General features: G+C 39.8%; 1 protein-coding gene across 1 annotated transcript; it reads left to right on the top strand.

Annotated features, from left to right (window-relative positions):
• Positions 1-8,092: 8,092 nt before the first annotated feature.
• Positions 8,093-26,838, top strand: LOC102299981 (complement C1q-like protein 4). Its single transcript, XM_014334385.2, has 3 exons — positions 8,093-8,621; positions 9,455-10,599; positions 24,732-26,838. The coding sequence occupies exons 2-3, from the start codon at positions 10,060-10,062 to the stop codon at positions 24,909-24,911; spliced, it is 720 nt and encodes a 239-aa protein (XP_014189871.1). The 5' UTR covers positions 8,093-8,621; positions 9,455-10,059; the 3' UTR covers positions 24,912-26,838.
• The last annotated feature ends 915 nt before the right edge of the window (positions 26,839-27,753 follow it).

Genomic DNA, 27,753 nt, shown 5'->3' with positions numbered 1-27,753 from the left:
AACAACAAGCTTTGGGCTACATGCTAATACTTCTCGGAAACATTTCCCCAGTAGCAATGTTTTTATGTGGAGTGTTATTTTAGCACATTAGCATGCCGCATTCAGATCTCAGTGTTTCTCCTTTATTTCACTGGCATCTCTTTGCAGTAGTGTAAAAAACACAAGTGTGAAACCTGGTAACACATACTGTGCTCACATGTCAGCACATCACTAGCGTCATCTCTCTAATTGTGATCAGCCTAATCAATGGAGGAAGTAATCCCTGCCATAAAGCTAAGAAAATATGACAGTTTTAGTGATGATTCCCCTAATTGTTGTTTCATTCATTTTGTATTTGAATAAAGAAATAGAAAAAAGAGGTATAAACTAAGAATTTAAGGTTTCAGACAGACATTTTTTCTTTTAACTCATGAAATCAGAAACCCTTACACATCTAGGCTTTTGTTCATATAAAATGCCAGCGTTTTATTTAACTAACAGCATTTACAGTACTGCTTCACATCTGTTCCAGGCTTGTGTGTCTGTGCTTCATGACTCGGGTGTAGTTTCACTCTGTGTTTCTCACACAGATATCCTGGTGGGAGCAGCAGGTTGTTGGGACAGACAAGAGCGTTAATTAATGTTCAGTGTAGGGGGGAGGATTTGACACAGTTGCTCAGTAGGGATTTAGTAGTTACAGTCGATTCAAGTAATGAACTTGGCTCTTATAGTATTCTTATCTCCTTTTTCTATCCACAGAGAAAGTCACCGGACTCACTGGAAGTGCACCAATTCACCACAACATTGAAATCACTGAGGTAAAGTGACCATCTGGTTAAAATGCAGCAATCTGCAGGGAGTTTGTGGCTGTTCCTCTGGCATGAACCAAGCACAACCCTCCCCATTGGCAGCAGCTTTTTTGAGCACACACCCCATCCACACAGCAAAAAACCCATTCAAATAACTGCCAGATGCCTCTCCAATTGAACATTCATGGGACTCACCAGAACATGATTGATCCACAAGATCCAAAGACACTTAAGAACACCCCCAGAAGATCCCAGTCAATGCCCACATGGGTTGTGACTGCTCAATGTGTAATGCAGCAGCTGTACAGTTACAGAGAGACAGAGTACAGCAGTTACATCACATTGTTAGCCATGCTTTCGAATCCAATATAATCTATTAAAAGAAAAACTTTTTTACACTTTTGACACTAATGCATCTCAAAATGTTAAAAGCTAACCTTTAACTGAGCTGATCATTAGTTTTATCAAATGTCCATAGGTTGTGTTATAAAAATGTCTAATTACCAAGAAGCAATATAGGGATATGAATTGGAGTGATAAATCATTATTTACTGATGTAAGAGGGCTTACTTAACCTTGGAGTGCTGGCAGAATTAAAATGTGGATTTCAGGGGAAAACTCACTCTGTATGCTTGACCATGCTATGGAAGGAGAGCAAGGGAGGGGAAAAAAGGAGCGCATGAACTTACGCTGGAAATGCAAGTAGTAACGGTAAGAAAGGGAACAGGTGCCAAAAGCAGAAGAGAGAAGATGCTTTTAAAAAAATAATGATTTAAGCAATGAATGTTGTGATAATAATCTACGGAGAAGTAAGTCAGGAAGAGACCGAGGGATGAGATTTAAGCCGAAGATTGTAGGAATGACACAGAGGGAGCAAAATGTGCTTCGGGCAGGAGGAGGAGAGGTAGAGAGGGGAAAGGATAGAAGGATGGGGGTGGGGGGTTGGAGAGCAAGACAGATGACAAATTGTGATTAATAGATGGGGTCCGGGGCAGCAGTGTGGAGCGCAACTCATTAATAGAGAGAATTAGAGAGGCTGTGCAACTCAATCTGCACACTGTCACTCGCAATCAAGGACCATAATCAGATTTGCACACAGAGGTAGATGCACCGGCGTGTGGTTCGTGCACGTACACATATTTTTAGGATACTTATGTTCCTTGCTGGAGTCACTATCCTACCACTAAACTGGCCACTTAAGGGTACAAGTAAACAGGATTGTCTTTTTTTTTTTTCCTTTTTTTTAACTTTTTAGTAGGATTCACAAAGCAAACATTTCAACAGTATAATGCTGAAAACTGTGCAGAAATGTAAATATTCATGTCCTGTATCCTGACACACCTAAATTACTAGATCTTGTAATTCCTCAAACAGTGACAAAGGCCTCTGGAAGATTTGTGGTTCTTATTCATTTACAGTTTTTTCACTTCAATTCAGTTTTATTCAGAAAGCATCAATTCAGAACAATAACAGTTCTCATTGTGTTTACATTGCTTAAATCCATTGTAAAGTAAAGATCCTACAATATTTGAGGGAGAATCCAGACCCTATGAGAACTATTAGATACAGGAAGAGATCTCCTTCAGGGATCTTCTAACTTGCTGCCTGAACAGCTCATCTACAAAGGTAAATGGATTGGTTCTTATATAGTGCTTTTCTACTCGAGCACTCAAAGCACTTTATACAACATGTCTCATTCACACATCACTTTTTAAAATTTAGCATTTGTACATGAGTGCATTGGGAGCAGCTCAGTGTTTAGTATGTTGCCCAAGGATACTTTGACATGCAGACTGACTGCTCCAGTCTGCATGATTAGTAGATGACCTGGTCTACACCCTGAGCCACAGCCATATTGATTCAGTATAATTGTAATACATTAACGCAGTACATTAGATATATATGCATACAGGCTTTTGAGGAACATATGGTGATATCCAGATTACATTTTTTGGTGTAAGTATCAAGGCTCACTGTGTAGCGAGCAGAACTCAAAGATCAGGACTTAGAAGAGAGCTTATAAAAAGAACATAGGTGAGGAACAAATAATCAGACAGACAGACTCTTACTGGAGACCACAACAAAGAACACAAGCAAACTTTTTAAATACACAAGTTTAAATACACAAGAGGAGAGCAGAGTGGAGACACCTGGGGAACACACAGCTGAATTGAATCTAGATGATGAGAAAAGGGAAAGCAAAACTGAATGTAACGCACATGAGATGAGAGACTATCAAAATAAAACAGGAAGTAAAAGAACATGAAAACAGAAATGTAGAACTGATGAAAGACTGAAAGGGAACCAAACACAGAGACAAGACTGGCTTCATCACAAGGTGTGGGGAACAGACGGGAGCCAAGATAAAAGAACTAAGAGACAGAATACAAACAGACTAAAACCTAGATAACAAAACCAAGGAGACCCGAGAATACAAATACTAAACACCCAAAAAACTTAAAACCCTGGGTCAAAGGCCCAGAAACCATTACAGAAGGCCTTGCTTATTTCAGCAAGACAATGCCAAACCACGTTCTCCTTGAATACAACAACATGAAAGAGTCCAAACCCTGCCGCCCGATATAAACATTTTTCTCTTCATGAAATGACAATTACAATAAAAGATGACCATAACTGTTGAGTAGCTAAAGTCCAACAGCAACAAAGGATGGCAAACCTTCAGAATTGCAGATCTGGTCTCCTCAGTCGCCAAACAACAAAAGAAGAAGTGATCCGTCACACGCCCGTGATTTCAGTGTTAACTTTTAAAATGCCTTCATTTGAATGCAATGATTTTGACAATCATTTGCAATCTGTTTTCAAACTTTTACTGTGCCCCAGCTTTTTTTTTTTTGAAAACATGGTTGTAAAAACACAACAGAGATGCTGAACAACTGCATGTTACTGCCAGTGTGATGCTTTGACCCTTACATTTCCATTAGCCCCGCTGTCTCTACATTCTCCCTCCTCTTACTCTCGCTCTCTTGCTCACTGCCTGACCTGCGAGATTGTAGGTCAGGTTAAGCCCTTTCCTCCGCTACTTACTTGGCTCATATGTGTGTCTCACAGCGTTGATAGCACCTCCACCTTGAATGAGCCAGTTAATGCCATGGTAACCTCTCTGATCACATGGTGACTCTCTGCTCATGCCCTGATTGCTTTTACTGATTCTTCTAAACAGACAGAGTGACTGTCCTGTTGGTAAATTACCTCTGTCCAGGCTTATCTATCTCACTGTGCGACTTCCTGGAAGACCAGAAAGTATCAACCGGAATGAGTCATTCCAACACACTGAGCCTGTTTTATTTACTTATTTATTTAATTTTGAAATCCAGAGGAAAAGCCAACTGGTCTGCACAGGCATGGGTTCAAATTGTCATGATTGGAAACTTCACAGAAGCACAGCTTTCCCACCACCTCTGGGAATGGTGATATTAGAGCAATGTAGATGTCACAATCTGTTCCTATGTGTATATACTCTAATAAAAATTAGATTTTTCTAAAGGCCCACCCATATATAAAACAGTTGCACACAAATGTTTTGTGCAGATACATGTGCATGCATATCTGCATGCATGTGTACAAATGTACAATGTATATATTTGATTTTTCTTTTAATTGATAATGCAAGTGGTGAAAATCTATCTAAAAATCATTAAATTGTTTGAATCTTTCCAAATGTGCCTCTTGTGTGGACAAAAGTGTTATCTATCATCGGGTTTTGGGTTAAACAGCAATTAAAAGTAAGTTGCTTGATGAATTGTGTGATTATAATTTTCATATGTGGTAGCAATTTATTTACCAAAGTTCTTACCATTTACTTATTTCATGGATGGTTGGGTGGATCTGTGATAGAAGATGTCTTGTGTTGCTCTGCCTAAGCTTACTTTCATTTTTTTCTGTTTTACACATTGTTACAAAGGTATATAACGCTTAATTCTGCCAGAGGTTTCTTGCTGTGAAAAGGGAGTTTTTCTTTCCCACTGTCGCCAGGTGCTTGCTCATAGGGGATTGTTTGTTTCTTTCTAATATTGTGGTCTTACAATCTAAAGCAAGGGTCCCCAATCTCAGTCCACAAGGGCCGGTGTCCCTGCAGGTTTTAGATGTGTCCTTGATCCATCACAGATTGTGTGGTGGATCACCACCCTTGTGTGGTGTTCGTATTTTTGTTACTCAGCCAGTGTTCATGGGTCTGGTGGACTGTGGAGCAGGGAAATTATTTTACTGCTATTGTTAAATAATCATCATTATTACCATTGCATTAATAATAGAATTTGCAGCATTGATATTGTATTCAGAGGTTTAAACAGTGTGTGTGTTTTAGAAAGACTAAGTGCAGCAGGCTGACAGGAAGTTGCAGAGAGTTTGCAGGAGAGTTTGCAGAAGCGAAAGCAGAAGTGAAACCAGAGTCTAAGTATTCTGAGGAGCAGGTTAGACGAGGCTATTTTGAAAGTCTAGGTTATTTAAATTGTCTGTTATACTTTTATATTCTTTTACTAAGCTCTTAGTAGAGGCTCTTGATTAAAACATTTATTTAGTAGATGACATATACATAGTCTCAGTTAGGATGAGCCTCTGGTCTGGTAAAAGGTCAGAAGTGCAACGGGTGAGATGAGAGAGAGCATGTGAGGTCGTGACACACACACATGAGTTAGATTTATTTAGAGGAGAGAGATTAGTCATGTCTGGATTGTAACGGCGAAAGTGTCTCGGTAAAAGAGGAACCGTCCTTGTCTTCTCGGCAAGAAAGAGGAACTGAAAGGTTGACCGGAGGAATCGGCCATGAAAATAGAAGATGATGTTCTTCTTAAAAGTCATTGTGGTGTTGATTTGACGTATGTATAAAATGTATCTGTGACGCATGAGGGGGCGTCAGTAAATCAAACCCTGATGCTATAAAAATCTGTTTATGCTTTGATTAAGTCGAAGATCACTTGCTGTCTGCGTACAGAGTGGTCTTCCCACACGTGTGTAGTTCATTAAAATCATTGTTTGACCAAGAGCTTCTGGACCATGGTGGTTTGTACTCTCCTTCCTCAATTTTTGAACCTTAACAGGACCCGCTAGAGTTTTGGCTTTCCAAATTAACACTATCAAACAATTTTATGTTAAATTACTCAACAGATGTTTACTTCATCCCAATTACAAGACATATGAACAGCAAACATGGTTAATTTTTTCCCTTTACCTTTGTTAGATCACATTTATGAATTAATGTGCTTCTCGTTTTTCTTTTATATAAAATGTTATAAATAAATCAGTTATAATCAAGTGGAGTGAGTGGAAAGACACAACACATTTACACGTGAAAAAATAATTAATTGTTTAATTTTTCTTTTGAAAAAAACTGAACACGGGTCTCACAGACCCGAACACCATACAAGGGTTAAATGGATAAATTACCTTCTCTACATGCCTTGAAGTTCTCCAGAGGCCTGGTAATGAACTAATCATGTGATTGAGGTGTGCTGACCCAGGGTGAGATCTAAAACCTGCAGGGACACTGGCCCTCGTGGCCTGAGATTGGGGACCCCTGATCTAAAGCACCTGTAGGGGACTGTGAATTGGTGCTGTATAAATAAAATTGAAAAAAAAAAATTGACATTTAAACAATTTTTCTCCTCAAATGATAAAATGCCTTGATTACATGATTGAATCAGTGGCCCAATGTAATAACAAAAATATGTCCAACCTAAAACTATTTCCTATTACGGTCTGGTCTTCTGGCCTTAAATAGAGCTCATATCTTTTCTGTGCTTCAGACTTTTGAAGATCAGAAACTAAAACTCTGTATTACAGAGTCAAGGCTAAGAAAGATGTGATGCAGGACCGGGTTAAAGAACAACTTTGAAGTAATATTTTATGAGCCAAAATCCTGTACCATAAAACAGAAAATGACATTCATGTTATTCCTGTAAACTCTTTGGTTTTAATCAAACAGAGGATAGTGCAGTGCAGACAAGACCATGAATTCATGTATCGTAAGGAAATCGAGTCAGGTGCCTTTATACAAAACATTCTTTCAAAGTTTTCTTTCCTTCTTTGCAATATTAACTTAAATTCACTGAGCTATTTTAGTGTTTAATCAGCGTGTCAGAGCCCACATTTAAATTACATGTGGATGTATTCACACATGTGTGCCTGCAGGTGTTCACACTTGCCATAAAGGCTCATGAGTAGCCCAGCAAGGTCTACTTATATAGATGTAGAAATAATTAAAGACTGTAAATTATCATCACCCCAAAATACAGAAACTTCTTCAGCCTCTATACTTCTGATTTACCAGTTTTATAAAATGCAGAGACCACACAGTTTCCCACTTTCTGACAAGCAGTACTTATTTTCTATCTCTAAATGCAAATGTGACCAGAGGCTTGGCATCTGCCTGAGGGCTCAGTCAGCTGACAGTATGCATCCCGGGGAGTGATCTATTGATCCATATTCAATATCTGCTACACTCTCCAGCTCAGTAAAGTTGGGAGATGAATTAATGAGGAGCAGAACTGACAGTGCATACAAGTACACTAGGACTGGGAGTGCCTAAATGGCTTTACTTGGCTGTGTTATGTGTAAATACCCCCAAACCAACATTTTTGATACGCAAGTGTAGAAATAATGATGAGCTGCATAACGGATGTATTTCAGATGTCAGGTGTATTTCTCATGCAGCTGAATGAGAGCTGACACAAGGATAGACCATGTCAGCAGGGAATCCCAGAATATTTAGAGTTTAAATATTCTGTCCAATCTGAGAATTAATTAACCGATGAATACTGTAAAATAAAGCAGAGAAGAATGGACAGAAAGTGACCAGGACGAGATGGAGGAGGTGGGGGAGTTGTCAGCAGTGATACATCTTTCATCTCTAACAAGGTCTGAAAGCTACAAAAACACAGACATTGACAACAGACCCCGAGAACACCACTCTCCTCCTTTCATTTTATCTTTTCACTTCGCCTGCCTGCCTGTTGTGTTTCAGTCTCACATCTGTAGCCCACGTTTTTGTACTTAGACTTTAGTCTTTTCACACCTGCTGTTCTCCGTAAACACAACTCCACAAGTGTCTATACCTCTTAACGCCACCTGAAAATCTGTAAGGTTACAGTCAGGCAGAAAAAAGAAAGACTATCACAGAATATCCAACAAATATGCTTTAAATCTACCAAGTAATATTGTAAAACCTTTGATTAAACCGTTAAACAGATGTAGTCATTTGATTTGTGAAAAGGTCACATGCTGGATAGGGCGATGCTGGGTGTGTGTTTGTGTGTGTGGCTGGAGGTGTTAAGGAGGGAGGATGAGGGGGGGACGCAGTAGCGGGCAGATGCTGAAGAGAGAGAGAAGCAGGATATGGGAAAAAACAACAAGTGAGTGAACTGTTGCTCTGAAAATAAAGTCGCCGTGCGCCGGATTAATTCACGGCGAAAGTCTGCAAAAGTAAGCAGTCAGAATATGTAGTTTTCTCTTTGAAGGTGCGATCGACCACTTCGGCATCGCTTCCACTGCTCCCGCTGCCTTGAGCGTTTTTCTTTTCTTTTCTTTTCTTTTTTAATTAAATGTTTTTTTTTTCTTTTTGGGCGGACGGTGCGGTCCCGCCAGCACGCAGGACTCCAGGATGACATGTTGTAAGTTGGTAGTATTACTATGACTGTTTCCGCCGAGCAGAGTTTGGACCGCAGCGCAACTTCAGCCGAAGCGCCAGTAGACGCGCCTCAGTCTTTCGCTCGGGTCCTGGACCAGCTTTCCTGCGGCGTTTCTGTCTGAACCCGTGGGATGAAAACCCACTGAAGACCGGGGTTTAAAAAAAAAGGAGCAAAGAAAGAAGACATCTGGGTGAGCTGATTATTGCAGTGTACTTTTATTTTTGCACTAGTTTATAAAAAACTTTCGGAATCGTTTTTACCCACCCTGGCCATATTGAAGCTTGGTCACTTCAATTTTAATTTAAATGAAAATACTAAAATAATTCATGCATTTATGCTGTTAGGTGAGCAAAGAGCTTGTGAACAATGCAGCAGGCCTGGAATAATATCAACATGTAGCTTTTGTGTCTGTTGTGTTAAACTAGTGTTAACCTGTTTGCTTTTATGAATAATACAAAATGTTTTAACATGAATTTTGAGGACCTGAACGTGATTAATACAAAAACAATCCACCTGTGTGGGTCACACTAGTTCCATTTTTTTTATAATTGTCAAGTACACCTTTAAATATGAAATTACTGCAATATGAAATGTTTCTTAAATGCCTTCCATATTTAACATTTAAATTATAAATATGTGGTATAAGGAGATCACATTTTCTTAGTCCTGTTATGATTAGGCTATATGTGTGTGTGTTTTTTTCTTTTAGAGTGCAATGGATTCGCTGATTTTCTGTGATATATATATATATATATATATAGTAGTATTATAGGTATTGATATATATTATATATATATATATAGTATATATGTATGATATATAGTATATATATATATTTGCTTTACCTTTACCTCTAAAAAACTTAGATTCTTAGCCCTTCTTATGAGCTGCAACAAATCTGTTGTTTGAGTGGAGGAATGGGTTTTTACGATAAATATAATGGAGCACCAGCAGTAAGGGAGATAGAAAAAAAGACCAGAAATTTAGCAGTTTCCTTGTTCTTCTCTTTTCATTCCTGGACAGACAAGTAAAGCGCCCTTCCCTGTATGTGGTGGGTGAGATGAACTCCAGTGGGAATACTGTAGACCCCACCTGACAGCTCTCTGCCTGAGCAACTGAAGGATTTTCACTGGAGCTTCTACAACCACAGAAGTGGATTCGTATAAAAAGCAGCTTGCCTAAAATCCAGCATCTCAGCGGTTTCCCTCATTTTGAACCAAGTAATTTAGAATAGTTGTGTTATATGATGTATACCTTTAAAGATGATAAAATCCTGAAGACATAATGATCTAGGGGAAAGTGAAAAATAAAAAGGATACACGTGTACTGAAAGCCAAGTAATGGAAAACCCTAGATTCCAGTCTCCCCCTGACTTTTGATTTTTTTCTCCTCCTGTGTGATGCGTCAGTCTTTCCCAGTCCTTGAATAGCACCCCACTTTCTTTTGTGCGTCCCGCACAATCACATATTTCCCTGCTCCACCTTCTCAATTCAGTGGTTGCTTTCTACCCAGAGTTCAGCCTGGCCGGCACAACCATTCCAGCTAAAGGGGAGGAGGACTTCCTCACACTGGCAGCCTCACGGCTCAGCCGAAAGAAACGTGTCATTGGGGCTGGAGTCGGCGTGGCCATGGTTCTGGTCCTGCTGGTAGCCATTCCCCTATTGGTCCACACCACCAAGGGGGGAGGGTCCGGAGGAGGAGGCACGCACTATGAGATGTTGGGTAGCTGCAAGATGGTGTGTGACACTTTCACCCCCCCACAGGGAGAGCTGACAGCTGTCTCCCCTCAGCCCCCGGACTTCTCAAACCGCAGGGGCAAACAGGGGTTCAGAGGAAGCCCTGGAATTCCTGGTCCTCCAGGTCCTAAAGGCCCCCCTGGAGAGCCCGGTAAGCCCGGCCCACCTGGCCCACCAGGGCCTGGACCTGGTGGTTACGGCCCTTCCTTCTACAGCCCCAAAATTGCCTTCTACGCCGGCCTCCGGAAGCAACACGAAGGGAGTGAAATACTCAAATTTGACGATGTGGTGACCAATGTAGGGAACTACTATGAGCCGAGTACCGGCAAGTTCACCTGCCCTCTGCCAGGTATCTACTACTTCACCTACCATGTCCTGATGAGAGGAGGTGATGGGACGAGCATGTGGGCAGACCTGAAGAAGAATGGACAGGTGAGTGCGAGTTTAGGTGGGTTTGTGCTGCAGTGTTTCTGAACTGGACTGACCTCCCCTTGCAATCAAACCAACACACAAACATTAGTAAGAATCTTTTGCATCAGTGAGTTCAAATACAAGAGCAGTAAATATAAAAGTATATAACTAAATAACATGCTTAGATCAGAACTTCAGGTAATAGATACAATTCACTAATTTAAGAAACATTTTGTCATATAGTTTAAATGCAGGAAGATGCTGTGTTATTTACTATTGAAGTGGACTTCATTGTGCTATGCAGGTGGTGACTGCCACTCAGATTTTGAGCATGGTTAAAAAGAAATCCCCCAAAAGTGAATTCCAAACAATACTCCACTGAGAAAATCATAGTGAAGTTTTAGACAAATCAAATATAGAGAGAGATAATTAAGCTGAAATACACTAAAAATGTAAGAGACTTCAAGGACGCAAAAAAGAAGAGGAAAGGAGGTGGGAGTAAGAAATGGTTTAGAAGAAATTGTAGTTATTTGCACAACTTGCATGTGGAAAAAGAGAGAAAAAGAGGGAGAGAGAATGACAGCCAAGCGATCAAGAGGATAACAATCCTCTGCGTCTCGGTGGAGCAAAGCCAAAATGCAACAGCTGGCTACTGTCCTCTGAGAAACTCTGACTTTAACACTAATAAATAAACAAGTACAAAATGCCTGGAAAAAGCCTTGAATGCTTCCATCTGGAGAGCAGTGACAAGCTTGAAGTACTAAGCCCTCGCTCTGTTGAGGCGCTCTGATTCTGACATGTGTGCTACAGAACAGAAGAGTGATGTCCTGGGGATTACTGGAGAAGAAGAAGAAGAAGAAGGGGGGGGGGGGGGGGGGAAGCATGCTTTGCATTGTTGCAAAGGTTTAATGGTAACACAGTTTGTCCACACAGATTACACGGTACATGAACTGACAACAATATGCTACTGAGCAGAGCATCACTGTGCTGGGCTGCTGTTCATTGGTACGCTTTATTAAATCTACATCTAAATCAGCAGGCTAAGAAGGATTTACCAGAAGAACACGGGCTAGTTTTTAATTTGAGAATCGCCACTGTGGAAACAGACAGATGCAGATTTAACATAAGGGTTAAATCTTATTCTTACTTCAATCAAACATTGCACATACGAATTATGTGTCTTACTGTATGTGTCTTAACTATTAGGACAAAATGATTTCTAGTTTTCATCAATACTGAAGCACCGACATCCCTGTAGGCCTTGTCAGCAGCCCTTGCCCAGTCTACTGTAAGTGCTTGTGGCAGATTGCTGTTGCTTTTTTATGACCTGAAGCTACCCCCAGGTCAACCACTGGGAGTCACTTGTCCAGCAGCAAGAAAACACATCTGACCTTGCTAGCTTTTCCACTATTGGCTGAAATTTAGCAGCAGCAACATCACGGAGGATGCTACAAGGAAACAAACCCAGGGTTACTGCAGTGGTGGACTAAAGCTATATTTACAAGTTGCCCATGTTCCCCAATGTCAGCTTCTTTTTTGGTTAGTGGGTTGTGTCACAAAGCTCTGAGACGTAGTGCAAAGTAGTTCAAGAAATAAAAAATTGGCGCACAAAAAAGTTTTTTTTACTGGAAATGTGCTTGTTGTAGCCTAACATTCTCTTTTTCTTACTGATTTTGAATGAAATATGTGGCATCCCCTGATTTTCTATTGCAGTGTGTGTTGCAGATCTGAGGACAGATAATAGTCATAAATTAGTGCCACAGCGAGTTTGATTATTTATTATTATGCCTACATTTTATATTTTATTGTGACAAATTGATCATCACAGCCTGTGAAAGATTGATGCACTTTGAAAAAAAAAACTTATCCCAGCCCTGGAAACAGCATAGTATATCTTCCAAATGATTGTTTGCAGGAAAAAAACACCTAATATTTAAAGTTGAAATGTTGGAAAACAATATTTGGTTCATTGGCTTGCATAACGACTGATATTGCTAACCAGTTATCATACTTTCCATCAGAACGACATAGTCTGCCCATATAATAAAAACAGTAAGTTAAAATGAATGTCTTATCTTATCTTATCTTACTTGCTGATGCTGTGTAAACGTACATTTGAGCTAACCATTACTTTCAAATTCAGACCTGTTTAGTCTGTTTCATGCTGCTTCCAGACATGTAGTATATTGAATATACATTATGTGACTGATCGAGTCCATAAAGAAAGCTTTTCCCAGTATTATTGATTTGACAGCATGTACCTAAGGTGCAGAGTAAACAGGACAGACAGCTTAATGCCAGATATAATTGGGGGGACCTGGTTTGTTGCAGCGTGCCTTCACAGACATTGTCATTCCTGTCTTTTCCTGCTATTAAATCTTTCATAGCTTTTAGATGAGATCTTCTCCCCTTCACCTGTGCCCCTCCTTTAGTCATGTGCTCGCGCACATACACACACATACACACGTGCACCTTGCACTTTTCCTGTCCACACTAGCTATTGACTCCTTCCCCATTAATTATCTTTTCCAACAACTAAATTATTAAACCCAATTCAGTGCTGATCTTGCCCTTTTCATTGCACCCGCCTTCCTTTTTTTTCTATTCTTCTGCTAATAGACAGGTGCTCATGAACCTTGGTGAAGCTGCTAGGTCAATGAGAAAACTTTAATACAGAAATTCTCTCTTGAGAGATAGCCAAGACACTACTACACTACACTACACTACAACTATTGTGAATTTGTTGTTCTTCAAGGAAGATTTAATTCTGTTTCTTATAAGACATCAGTATTATTATATGAGAAATAAATGATCAATTAAAATATTCACAAAAAGAAGAAATATCCTTGTTTGTTTTAGATGAAAAGATAGATACCAATCTCTTTCCTGTACGCTCTTTCCTGAAACACAGATTTTCATATCACAAATTACTCTACCCAAAACTACAAATCTTAAGAGCACATTTCAAGGTCAGGCCAGTTTCAGCCAAATGGGTGATTTTCAACAGTTTTCTGTTGGCTAAGTGCTTTTAAAAACCAATGAAAACTAAAAGAACAGCATTTAAAGCCAATTCAGGGTAAAATAAGCAAAATATGGCAACAAAATAAACAAGGACACTATTAGATAAAATACAGACGCTCTTTCATACACTGAATGGAAGCATGACCAACAAAGGGTGTTTACTGCTACTGTGGACCATGTTAGTATGTCTCCAGATAGATAGAAGAAAGAATACGTGTGTGAATGAGCAGAAGACAGGTGGAAAGGTGAACCATGGAGTAGAGATAGTAAGGGGAAGATGAGTACCTATGGTCAACCATCCAAAGCAATGTACAGTGCATAGGAGAGGTGAGGAAGAGAGTGCAGCCAGGGTGGAGATGCTCGGAGATGAGTGTCAGGGCTGATTTGTGACTGAAGGATGGCAGCAAGAGTGAAAGGGGAGGTTTAGAAAATGGTAATGAGATGTACTTTGATGTATGGTTTTGAGATTGTGCAACTGACAGGAGGCCATCTGGAGGTGGCAGAGCTGAGGATCCTAAGATTTTCAATGGGAGTGACCACGATGGAAGGAGTACATAAGTACATCAGAGGGAGGGGACGAGGGGTGGAGAGAAAGTTCGAGGTTGCTGCAGATGCTTTGTGTAATGTTAGACTTAATTCCTGTTACTGAACAAGAATGGTTTAATAATCAGCTCATGTGCTTATTAACCAAATCTTTAGTTAAACTTGAACTGGATCCAGGCCTTTGAATCCATTCAATCCACTGAACTGACTCGTTACCTAATCAGACTGTAAGTAAAAGATGGAGGTATTTGAAGTAAAAAGTGAGGCGCGAGGGGTAGCTCGGGCTGAGAAACTAACAGACATTGCACATCCACACGGTAGCGACTTGTACTACACTACAAGGTGTCCAATTCATAAATCATACACTGGTTTGTCACCTGTTGTTCTCTAAATGGGACCAGTATTTTCATGCTATAGTTAAAAAGACCTGAAACTAGAGATGAGATGATCATTGATCATAAACTCAATAAGAAAGTGTTTACTGAGGTTATAATTCAAATAAACAGTAGTGTATTGACTTCTATACAGCCTGACATGTTTTTTAGCCTGAAAATCTGTCCCCCCCCTCGTCAGTTAAAAAGAACATAAGGTTAAGACTTTTTATTTAAGCTTTACTTTCCAGAGGCTACTTTCTTTAAACCAGCATTATTACTGAGTAATGAGTCAAAAAAGTGACTGAAGTGTTTTTACTTTGCTCGGCTCTATTTTTAAAGCCCATCAAAACCCATTTGTGGGTAAGGCCATGTATCACTGATGAATATACTTATCCATTTTTATTAAAGTGTGCTTCAGCTATAACCCCCTAACTTCAGCTATAATGAAGCTATAACATCATTAGGATCAGGCGTCCTATAGACACTCTGCACTCGCAATTTGTCTCTAGTCATTGTTTACAGAGCACAATACATTTGGCTAAAGTAGACATTTATACATTTTATTCAGATGTTTTGCAGATTTTTGGTTTTACTCTGTGCTAATTGAACACTTTTAAAAAAACAGATAAAATCTGATCTCACTGGCAGCTGGGTCCAGCTGCATCCTTGCTGTACTGAAGGGGGAAAAAAGCATTTCCTTTAAAGTCTGCCTTTAACATATTTCACAGCATGAGGCGACTTGTGTGCGTGCGTGTGTGTATGTGTGCGCGCACTGGGCCTACGACAATCGTCAGACTGACGGGCACAGTGTTGATCCACTTCTTGTCAAAGGGAGCAGAGAACAAGACACATCCTGGGGAGAGATCACTGCAGAGCGAGACAGAACAGACGAGCGGGCTGACAGAGAGACAGAGATGGATGGATATTCACAGGAGAATGGACAGAGGTTCTCTAAATTAAGACATGAGCTGAAGACTAACCACAAAGCAATGCAGTCAGCCAGACAGTATATGACAAAAAAATATCAGACGTGCGGCCGGTTCTTCATCTCAAACAATGGCTAATGAATTATGTAGCTGATAAGCTTACGCCACGTTTGCAGAGATTAAGCACTCAGTGCAAAGAATCTTCTTCCCTCGCTGCGTCCCATAACTCATCAAGAGATTGGTGTTGAGGTAGATGACCTTTTCAATGGATATATAATTCACCACCAATATGTTCTTTGCCCTTTCAGTGATGAGCATGGAGTGGGAGTATGAATATTTATAGCTGGTCCAATATGGTGGAATTAGGGTTGGTCAGTTGGTCAGTCTGTGGTTCTGATTGCATCTGTGTAGTTGTTGCGTTTCACTTTCTCAGACAACCTCGCTTTGGTAGCGCCACTGGTTGCATCTATGAGGCTGGTGGACAAACTGGGCCCTTATAAAGCTGAAGTGTGAGGCTGAGAAACTGATTAAAAGTTGTCCCTAACCTTTGGATTAAAAGATTAATGTTTCATTTCAGTTTCAAGCTTTTAAAGAAAGGTCTTGATTTAAAAAAAAAAACAATAAAAGTGAGGTTTTTCCTTAAGCGTAAAGCACCAAAGATATTTTTGCAAATGCTTTTCAGTTTGAATCTCATAAACATCGCATGCCCCCAATACTTTTTTTAATTATTATTTTTTTAAATGTTCTTGAAACGCCCAGCTAAAGTGTGTCTATAATGAGGTCTGTGAGCTAACTTGTTAATTAAATAATACAGTTAAAAGTCATGATTATGACAAGCTTGGACTCAATTAGGAGAAAGATGAATTCGCCTCCAGTAGGTAGGTGTGATGCGGCTGCTGTGAGAAGAGGAAGCTGCTAATTACAGTGAGCCAGACAAGGTGTCAATATGAGGCTCATGTAGGACTTCATTAAGCACTTTTAATTTTATTTTATTTTGGCACACTGGCATGCTGTTTTCTTCCTCCTCCAACAGTTGTGCATGTCTTGATAGAATCATTAATAAACATTTTCTCCTGTGTTTTGAATTGCATTAGTGTCACAACGGCCCGACATTTTAATGGGGAACATTTTTCGATAAAGGATGAAAGTCCATCTTTTCAGACAGATTTCTTGTAGAGCAAACTTAAAGAATTTGTCCTATATACCCTGCAGCTTTTCTTGCTTTTTTTCTCTTCTTCTTGTCTTGTCTTCTATGTATTTATGCACTTGTCGGTGTGCACGGCCATTATTTAACTATATGTTTCTTGTTGTAATGGCCGAGGCCATTATATTCCAAAGACTAAAAGGACTTGGCTGGTTGTTACTGTGTTTGGCCGCGCCTTTGTTGTGCTTTCCTTTTGCCTCCCATTATATCATTATTCCTCCTCATCAAGGAAACTGTATTTTGTCTCTTTCATAAGCAGCAGTGTGCTACAGTGTTTCTGCTTTCATAACTAACAGGGACAATTCTGAAATGTCGCTGGGTTATTATCATTTTTAGAGGTTAGAGCAGAATTATCAGAATGGGCTAATCTGTGATCCAGGGTTTGCATGGTGAATTAGTGTTTAGTTGTTTTCTATTTCTGAGTATAAGAGAGTTTTTTTTTTCCAGTTAATGCAAGATAGTAAACACTAGTTTTAAAAACAGAAAAAACATCAGCTCCCTCAGCTCTGGCATTAAATAATGCCAGAGCTGAGGGAGCTGATGTGCTTCAGGTAGACCATCAAGAGAACACATTTATATCCAATTAAGCTATCCCCTCTACTGTCAAAGGTTTCAGTCTAGAGCCAATTAGAGACTTTCTAATCAACATCTTGACACCTTGGGTCCTGAGTGTCATGGCGAAATATTAGCATTTTGTATGCCAATTAGTGTCTGAGTCTGCAGTGCAGGAGAGGGGTTACGCGTCGACCTGCATAATAGAAACAAGAAACCTCAGGCTGGTACACATGGGTGGAGGTTGAGAGAAAACAGACGCTTTTATGAAAAAAAAGGCCAATTCAATTGCCCTTCTTCTCTCTCCCTGTTCACCTTTAGAGGTCCCTCAGGTAAGTTTAAGAGACCCCGTCTCAATCGCTCGCTCCGCTCTGAGAGGTCTGTACATCACAGTGAATGAATCCTGTCAGTTTTATTACCAAAGGATCAAGGCACCACTGCGAAACAAAACAAAACCGAGAAAAAAATAACACACTACATGGACAGCGCACCTCCCAAACCTCATTTATAGCCCCCCTTCTCCTCTAAAACAGGCATGCTTGATCAGTTTGTTATCCAACATCCTCCCTCTCCATCACTCAAGGCCTCCCTCAACTTTGGCTTCCTTTACTCGCATCCTGTGCTCGGACTACTAAAGCGCACGCAGCTGCTTACTCGTCTGTGCGACCTAATCCAAATTTCTGCTCTCACACCCACCTTTTCATTACGCATACTTCTCTTCTCTTTGCCCCATGCCCTCCTTGCATCAATTTTCTCAGACATTTTATCAACGCCTCTATAAAAATGGTGAATGCGTTATGGCTAAATAAATGTGAAATACATGTGTCAGCCCTTAAAAAAATGTCACATGAATGAGTGGCACACAGCTGAAAATGTAGATTTTATTGAGCATTTAGGACTGTCGGTGAATTATTTCCATGCTGTCAGTTTCCTCACTCTCTCTCCTCCTACCACCGCTCTCTGGCTCTCTTTCCACATTTAATGTGGCCCCAATGAAAAGTGTAGGCAGTGTAATCTTCTCTATTGTCCCTTGGGTCTTCCTTCTTCCCAACAGCAGCAGATCACGTCAGAACAGCGTTGGGCCAACAGACAGAAATTCACTCCCTTGTCGCTATCAATCTCCGCCGCTGTTGACAATAATCCTGATCTGCCTTTGCTTCTTGTTTTCACTCCCAAAGCCCCAGTGCCTCCTGCCCACTTTAGGAAAACAAGGTTTCACTGTGATTGTTACTGACAGCTGAACCTGCAGACTCATCTGTGCCGGTTTCAGTGTCACAACACAATACGATCTTAGTATGACCCGATGGGGGAAAAATAAAGCCCTTTTAGTGGTGGAATAAAAATTCAATATTCAGATAATGAGGAGGGAAAATAACAATTCAATTAATGCAGCACATATCTACAAAGCTTGGACAGGGCAATATAAGCATGTGGCTATGGACTGTATGGAGACCAGTGGGTTAGATGAAGTGTTTTCTTCATACTTAGTTGTTATATTGAGAATACATGCATGTGGTTTGGCATTGCATGATTAAAAAAGCCAGGAAAAACATCATCTGCAACATAAGTTGTTTGAAAGATGCACAAATTACCTGTTCCGTGTGGATTAATGCACCCCAATACCATCAGTGATGCTGGCTTTTAATCTATAACGAGCTGGGTGATCCTTCTCTTGTTTAGAATTTCACATTTTGAATGTTCAGTTTTTAAATTCACATCAATTTGATTTATTCCTATACTTTTCTTTTCCAATGATTTACAGTCAGTGATGACACAGCATTAGTGAAATAGCAGTGACACACAAAGGTAGCCCAGGTAAAGTTTTTCCTGAAAATTTTAAGTAAATGTAGAACAGAAGTGAAAAACACCAACTAAAGTAATTTAAGACTGAAAGTTTTCAAGAAATGCACGATATCGTCACATAAATTGAAATTGAACAATTTATTTCCCCCTGGGATGTTGTATCTGATGTTGAGCATTTTAACCAGCTGCTCATAGCTCTTCTTTACAACCACATTGCTACTTTCCAGCCTGCTTTTCCTGTAATATAGAGCACAACTAGCAAGTACTCCAACAATCCTTGATGAAGTCATTTGTTTACTTTTGGGTAAAACATGATCAGCTCCTACTAACTCTGTTTTTAGGCATTTATTCATCACTGGATGCTAACACGCGACTCTTGCTGTCAGACATGTTTGGGTTTATGTTCATTGATTTTTCTAGGGAACATAAATGCATTGCACTGCTATATCATTAATATGGAGAAATCACACTTCTTTTAAATTGTGTAAATTATTGTGGATGTCATGATATGGCACAGACCCAGTTTTTCACTACATAATCCTGCATTTCTAATGCAGTGCCACTTAACCTTGTTCTTTGCATACAGAGATTTCTCTGAATTGTCTGAATGTTTTAATGATGCAACATAAGAAAAAACCATTAAGAAATGCTTTTCTTTAATTGGTGAGCTGTTGTATTTGTCGACATTTCCTCACCATTTTTCTTCTAAAAGTGTCTTTGGGGTATTTTACTGAACCCCATTCATGTCTCCAATAAGTCTAATAAGTTGGTGTTTTACAGGCATTACAAAACTTTATCTTTTGTTTCCCTGTTGGGGACAGATGCAACTTTAGTGCCTGAAAATTTTGTTCCTGACACAAAAATAAATGTTTTAAATAAAATTTTTGTTTAAATTAAGTAGAAATTCTAAAATTAAAAATGAAAACTTATATATGGAGAGTGAGAATTTATTTTTTTTTTAATGTGGAAGAATAAACATTCAATAAACTCCAGTTTTAAAAAATTTTTTTTTTTTTGCAATTCAGGTTTTGCAAGTCACAGAGTAAAATAGGTCACACATTTCATCGTGTGATGTCAGAGTTCAACTTACACGCAGATACATTTGTTCGTTTGTTGTTATGAATGTAACATATAATTCGTGAAGCAGCTTATGTTCATCCATGAATTACTTCTACTGTCAATCGTATTAATATTGATAATATTTAAAAGGTCACACTCTTGTAAATATGTAGATAAAATGTACAAAGATGCGACTTGTCCACTAGTTTACTGTATATAGGAGGGGAAAGGGAGCCATGAATTAATCATAAACGTAGCACATTAAATGTCAGCATCTCCACTGTCTGAGTAGAGGCTAAGTAAACCTACGTGCCTCATAAAGAAGTCAACCATAAAAAGCCATAAATAACAGTGTGTCCTTTTGGTTGGCAAATATAATTAGCTGGTGTTCATTTAAAAGGCCATTCAATGAGGTGGTGTGAATATCACTGCTGCAACTTTTGTTGTGACCCTTAAATGCTGATTCAGGTAAACATTATTTTATTTCAAGCATGGTTTAGGTTTGCTTACGATAATATTGTCAATGTACATGCAGAGGTAAACTCACTTTAGCTGTAATTTTACGCAGCAAAACAGTTTCCCCACTCCTGTTTGATGTGCTATTGGTCTGTCACTACCCTAAAAACAGGTCAGAGGGCTAGACGCTCCTACAGGGTCTAGACTTCAGGAGCAGGCCGCACCTTTTCCAGCACATCCCCTGCTCCTCCATTGAACATGTAGGTACATTTACATTTTCTCCGATCAGCCCTCCGGCCATAACAAGGTAAAGGTGCTTCAGTCTTTACTCATTGATCCAGTGGTGAAAAACTGAAGAAAACTGACCTTCACATGCACAGTTTTTATGAGACAATCCTTATTCCCTCCATTTTTGAGTGGTCATAATGTTTTCTGCTCACTGGTGTACTATACAGCAATCCTCACAGCAGCCGGCCAGCCTCTACCTCAGCTGACAGTATACTGTCAGGGGAATCTTGCTGTTCAACCATGTAGACAGATGTTGGATGTACAAGATGTAACAATCCCTCTACTGTAATATTTCTCCTAAACCTACTTGTTCTCCTCAGGGGAGACATTCAGTCCCTTCAGAGCAAAGCAGCCTAGCACTGTAAAGTAACAAAATGTCTTCCAATGTTCTTGTTCTTTCCTTAGCTGTTCACCTGAGATTTGCAAAACAAAAAAGGAGGAGATGTGAGGTTATCAAGATGCACAAAGAGGGCAGGGTGGCTTGTGAATGTGCCATATTGTATCCTGACCTCATGCTAGTATTTGGTGTGACCACTCTAGCCTATCTTGTGCTCCCACTTATTGTGATTGTATGGAGTTATTGAGGAGTTGGACCTATTAGGCGAGGAGCTGCCATAGCTGTCTGCCTACCAATTACTAGCCAGCAGCTATGTACAGCCTGCCCCGAGGTAAAGAGGGGTAGGGGATGTTGTAAGAGGTTGTGGGGGAAGGATATAAGTGGGGTTGGGGATGCTGGGTAGGGGTTCTCAGGAGACCTGCCACAGCAGCACGTCGTTAATCAATCCGATTTAGACTGGACAGGGACACACTTAGACGCTGCCCCCGCCAACACTGCCATGGCAGGGGAGAGAAAGCGTGTGCGTGACCTGCATCTTATTCCAGTATGCGGACACAAAAAGATGGATAGATGGGTCCAGAATGAAGAGAAAGGAATGGGGTGGCAAATGAGAGAGGGATGATGGAAGGGGCGTGAGGTGTGGAGGGAGAGACAACAATTAATGGAGTGATGTGAGTTGAATTAAAACAAAGGAAAGATATTGATTCATTTCTGTCCTAAGGAGGGGAGTAAAAATGTTCACCTTCTTTATGTGAAAGAAAACCCCACAGAGAGAAATGTATTTGATAAAATTGATGAAAGGGGCAAAATAAAAATGTTGGATGGAGGAGGAGAAAGGGGGAAGTTTAGTCTGATTTGATTTGTCTTTGTGATCACAAGAGATCAGTGAAGTTTGATGACTGGCGGAGATGATGGACCATATCCTTAGTCAGACTCACAGGAGGAGACAAGGATAGAGTTAGGGCGTCCTATTTGCATTCATTAATATGTATGCACATGTGCACTTTATTTTCCACTATTAAATGGATTGCCTGCTTGAATAGTTTGTTACCCAGCCAGTGATAGTGCAATTTATTATAAGGAGATTTGCTTACCGAGTGCGAAAACAACTCAGATTTTACCGAGAGCGGATGAAATAACAGGCACATTTAACAACATCATAAATAAAGACGCTCCTTTGTCACCAGAAAAGCTGCTCAACTAAATCCTGGGATACTGGATTGGTCTTCGAGAATTAGGTACACAACATTAAGTCTGGTAATTGTGCTCCCTTCTGCAACATGTATGGGATCATTGCCATCGTGTAATATAAGGGCAGTGCTAAGTGGTTGCATATTAGTATGCATGTAAATATGTATCGTTAGATGTGATGACTTCTTCCTAAATGACTGGTCATATCATTACAGACAGAGCATCATGTGGATTGCATTTCCTTCTCCAATCACAAAGCTGTCCAGATGTTGATAGAAGAGTAAATAATGCCTCATCTGAGCAGATTTACTTTTTTAAATTGTGCAAGGCTCCATGGTTTGCAGCCTTCACACCAGATAATGTGTTAGCTCTGTATACCAGCAGTTAGTGGGTGGCAGAGTTTTGTCTTACAGGAGTGTTGATAAGATTGTTTAGTGATTCTGAGGCTGCAGTGTGCTGACGTTCAAATGTCCTTGGCTATGCCTTTTATTCATATCTGACGCCAAACAGGGATGACATTCTTCTTTTGAATGTTTTCATCAAAACATCGGACATTTTCATCATCTCGCTTGTCTTGAAACTATGGTTTTATCGCGTTTCCTTGAGTTAGTGTCTTAAAGCCGAGTGATAATTACTTTCAGTGCATTCAATTCAATATATTTTATTTTTATAGTGCCAAATCAAGTAAGGTAAACACCCTAAAATAATAGAGTGAAAACCCAAACAATGAAGCCACCCCCTATGAGCAAGCACTTGGTGACAGTGGGAAGGAAAAACTCCCAACAGGAAGAAACCTTCAGCAGAACCGGGCTCAGAGACAAGAAGCTATCTATTGCATTAGGGCGAAGGTAAAGATAACGGGTGAGAGAGATGGGACAAAAATTTAAAGTTACAGCTCCTGTCATGCACCTTTAAGCCTCATGCAATACATATTTTGGTAAACTCTCAACACTGTCATCACTGATGACTCTGGGTTATTTATTTTGCTTGCTTGTTTTTTTTAGCAGTACCAAGAAGCATTAAGGATTGATGAGTTGAGCTTTTAGCAAATAATAGTTTTAGTGGGTAGTGGAGATAGCTACTGGATGTGTAAATAGACAAGTTCACCACGTCCACTTGAAAGGTCACAATAAGCCAATGTGGTATTCACAGTTTGTCTACGACCCCTTTCTTGTGATGAGAGCAGCACTGTCCTCTGACACAAACTGTCAATGCATGACAAGCAAAGACAAAAAAAGGTAAATAAAACTGAAAGCTGTTTTCAGTTAATGACGCTGACATGGATGAGCAATAGCAAACACATATAGCAGTGATCAGAATGTGTGAACCTTCATTGTGTTTTCTGTGTTTGTGTGAAAAAATGAACTGATGTGTTCCTTGACACCTTTCTGCTAATCTCCCATCAAACTGTCCTCAGCAACAGGTGGATCAGGTGTGACAGCAACAATCCTCTGGAAAAAAAAATAAAAAATTGATGGTGACTAAAAAAGCTGGTGGTCTGAGACGGAAGTGTGAGGCCAAAGATCACTGCACATCTCATTTATCTACCCAGTGGACAGGAAGGCATCAGCACTGATTACATTACACCACGATCACAGAGTGAAACAGGAAATAAAACAGCAGTAGTGAACAAACTGGTTGTAGGTGAGATAATGTGGTGAAAAAGATAAAAGTGTTAAAGGGAAAATGAAAAAAAAAATAGAGGAATTTCAGTTATTATAAACAACGAATTTAAATATAAATAAAAGTAAATGCGTTCTTAACATGTTGGATTAGATAACTGGACTGTATAACACATTTTTGACTAGTGTGAAGTCCATAGTTCTGTCATGCTGACTAGTTAATTAACATTTAGATGGCAGTGGTGAACATGTCTCCTCTGCAGGCGATAATTAGTGTTTGAAGGCTATAAGAGGAGACCTCCAATTAAAAAGAGAGATTTGTAGAAACTTGTAGGTGAGACTGGATACTGAAGATGAAATATTAAAAAATAGCCATTGAAAATCACATTTGGTGTCTATAAGTAGGTTTATGATTATATACATAAAAGCTGTTAGAAAAACAGAAAATATTTTTAACAGTAATTTTTTTATTTACACAAATGTTCAGGTAATGGATGTGCAGCATAGTTACATTTTAGCTAATACTGATCTTTAATTTCTCTGAAAAAAGCAGGTTGTGTCAGCATGAAAGAAGAGTTGCTGTTTCCTGCCTTGTTGAGAGTGCGTGCAGACCATTGTCGCCCACGAAAACATGATTCAGCCTCACCGCAGACAACAATATGTCTGCAAAACACACTCGTGACATCAAACGTCTGCTTTCCACGTGGCATTTCCTTCTTTAATGGTCTTTTTTCAATCTTGGCCGCCTATCAATTCCTTACTTGTGCTTTTTCGCAGGTGAGGGCCAGTGCAATCGCTCAAGACGCAGATCAGAACTACGACTATGCCTCCAACAGTGTTATCCTGCACCTGGACGTGGGGGATGAAGTGTGCGTGCAGCTGGATGGGGGCAAAGTTCACGGGGGAAACACCAACAAATACAGCACTTTCTCCGGCTTCCTCGTCTACCCTGACTGACAATGTCCTCACATTCCTATACTCCCCCTCTGTAATCAAGCAAAAAGTTTCATCTCCTTTCTTCATCTAACACTGCCATAATGTAATTTGTCATTTAACTGCCCTTCAGTAAATGAAACATTGTAATAATATGACCACAGCTAATAGATAGAGCTTGAAGAGAATTTGTGTAAAAATGAGTATAATATTGTACATATTACCAGATAACATTTACTCAATATAATACACTTGTGTGATCACTATTATGTGCCATGTACAGTATGTGTAAGCATGGCTAAAACACAATTTAAATACATCTTTTTCATATGCACACGTTTGCCTGTACACACGCGAGTGTCCACGCGTTAAGTGAAATTTACTTGTCGTTCTGAGAGAGGATGATCGTCCCGGCCACCGCTCTGAAATCAACTGGAATGATATCTGAATGTAGACTCTCAACCGAAGTGTGCGGCCTTTCGCCTTTACCGTGAGATGGATTTTCAATACGGCCGTAGACGTCAAACAAGAAAAGTCATGAATATATTGATCAGAGCTTATATTAGAGCCAACTTTATGGTCATAAACCGGTGTGTTGTATGTCTGTGTTGATGCCGCATACACGCCTGTGCTTGCCCTTTATTTTGTGCTGAGGTGTAAAAGCATCATGTTACTAATGGTATGACTTGCACAGTCTCTTACTCCTGCAAGAGGGAGGAGGAGGAGGGCTTTGGAGATGTTGATAACAGACCTTTAACAAACCCAATATGTCAATACTGAGATTTAGCTTCGAGATTTATCCTGACACCACCTCATCATATCCTGCTAATGAGCTGAGGCTTCTTCTACAGCCTCACCTGTTGGGTGACACACAAATCTTTCCTCTTTAAATAGTGATAGTTTGGGAAATATGGTGATTTTTCCATATGAAGATCATGGGATGCAGTCGAATAGCTGAAGTAGTTAGTTTGACATGCTATCTGCCCACCTTAAATGTTGAGATTGATGGATTGTGTTAAAAGCCGGCTGTCATAGTGAGGTTTAGCATTGATATTATTTCTTTTTAGAGAGTCTCACATGAAGGCTTCCATAATGTTCTACCCACTTCTTCAGTCATGGCCACTAAATTCGATAGATTGTGTTTTTTCTATCTGCAGAAATGTTTTTTTCGTGGCATGGCTCTGCCGAGAAATCAGTGTCTCCACCCTTCAACTCACATATGTGGAAAGCGTAAAGCAGAGAGAGCAGCAGGAAGACCCTCATACAGAACAGAGCAGGCATCAGTAACAACAGATAGGACACTGATGCATGACGGGATGAGAGGTGGGTGGCAAAGCGGCTTGCAGATGAGCAAGCTGAAGCAGCTTTTACAACACTATCAGTTGATGCTGACCGGCACCGAGATCAGCTGATGTGTCAGGACTGCAGCTGAGCTTGACTTCATGGCCTGCCTGAGCCAATGCTCTGCTGAAATTGTGCAATGGATTTAAAAAAAAGAGAGAGCCTCCCTACCTCCTCACAGCAGGCCAATCACAAGAGTGAAGCGGTTGTAAATGTGTGATTGCAAGAAAAACAGTTTCCCAGTCTAGTTCCAAAAATGTGAAGCTTTTTTCTTTTTAATTTTAATGTGAATGTATCCATGTGAAAAATCTCTTGATGTTACTGCCATGTGCCATACCTATAGGTTCTCTGTGCCTTATACTATCAATTTATTTTTATTTTTTATGCATGAGATGGTTTTCCCTTGTTAAGCTAAGTGAAGAAGATGGTCCACGTCATGCAAATCGAAATCAGACACACTACTTATAAGAGGGATTGTCTTTACAATGTTAGTGCATACTCACTTAATGAAATGCACACGTTTATGTTGCAAATAGTGACTACGAATCTTTGTGTGTAACTGGATGTTACTGACCCTTGTAAATAAAAGGCCACAAAACTAAGACCAAGATGAATTCTGTATGGTGGGAATCAATGACAGAAGCATGACACGGTGTAATTGAAACTCTACATCCACAAAAATTGTAATATTTCAATGGATCCGAATTTTCACGTTTAATTTTTTAACATTTTTTAATAATATACCTTGAACTCTTTTTAACACATTTGTTAGTGTTTAGTGCCGTGCAAGTAGAGGGCTTCATTTTAAAACGTGTGAAGGAGACGGTATTATTGAGGTAGCATGACCATACCCAGATATTTGGATGTGGATTATTCTTACTCTTATTAGTCTTGTGGTGAAATTGAAAAAAAAAAACCCATCTTAATGTCGTATATTGTACACAGACATCCCCCATGTGTAGCTTCATTTAACCTCTGCGCCACGATGCATCCTACTGTGTGTGTTTTCTGGCGCTGCTACCTCTGTTCCCGAGCAGTAAAGATCCATTGCTCTTACTGTTCTTTGCGAGCTGAGACCATGAAATACAATTTAAAAAAAAGAAGATTCAGGATGATTTTACTGTCAGGCGGAACCAGTGCTTTCTTTATTGCTTTTATTCTGTCTTCTTTCCACAGGAAAACAAAGAAGCTGTTGCAGACCTGTTATGATAAAGTGTCTTTGAAGTTTTCAGGGTGTTTTTTATATGTTAAAAAAATAATTTTTCCTTTTTTTTTTTGCAGCACTGAGGTGTAACACATTTTTCAGGTTCAGTTATTTGCTCACATAATATTGCAACAGTTGCCTTGAGATGCACAACTCTCTCAAAATCCTGAACAACAATGTGTGTGTGTGTGTGTGTGTGTGTGTGTGTGTGTGTGTGTGTGTGTGGTGTGTGTGTGTGTGTGTGTGTGTGTGTGTGTGTGTGTGTGTGTGTGTGTGTCCCTGCTTGACTGCATTATATGCAGAGGCTTTCTGTCTTGCACT

This window comes from Haplochromis burtoni, unplaced genomic scaffold (genome assembly GCF_018398535.1).
Source record: "Haplochromis burtoni strain Fernald_Lab_line unplaced genomic scaffold, NCSU_Asbu1 Contig_79, whole genome shotgun sequence".
Taxonomy (NCBI): domain Eukaryota; kingdom Metazoa; phylum Chordata; class Actinopteri; order Cichliformes; family Cichlidae; genus Haplochromis; species Haplochromis burtoni.
Note: the sequence above shows the minus strand (reverse complement) of the source record. Positions and strands in the feature narration are given on the sequence as shown.

Excerpts from the sequence above, each read along its gene's own strand:
- LOC102299981 (XM_014334385.2), top strand. The coding sequence starts at position 10,060 with ATGGTTCTGGTCCTGCTGGTAGCCATTCCCCTATTGGTCCACACCACC. Across the intron at positions 10,600-24,731 it reads ACCTGAAGAAGAATGGACAG|GTGAGGGCCAGTGCAATCGC; the intron begins GTGAGTGCGAGT and ends GCTTTTTCGCAG.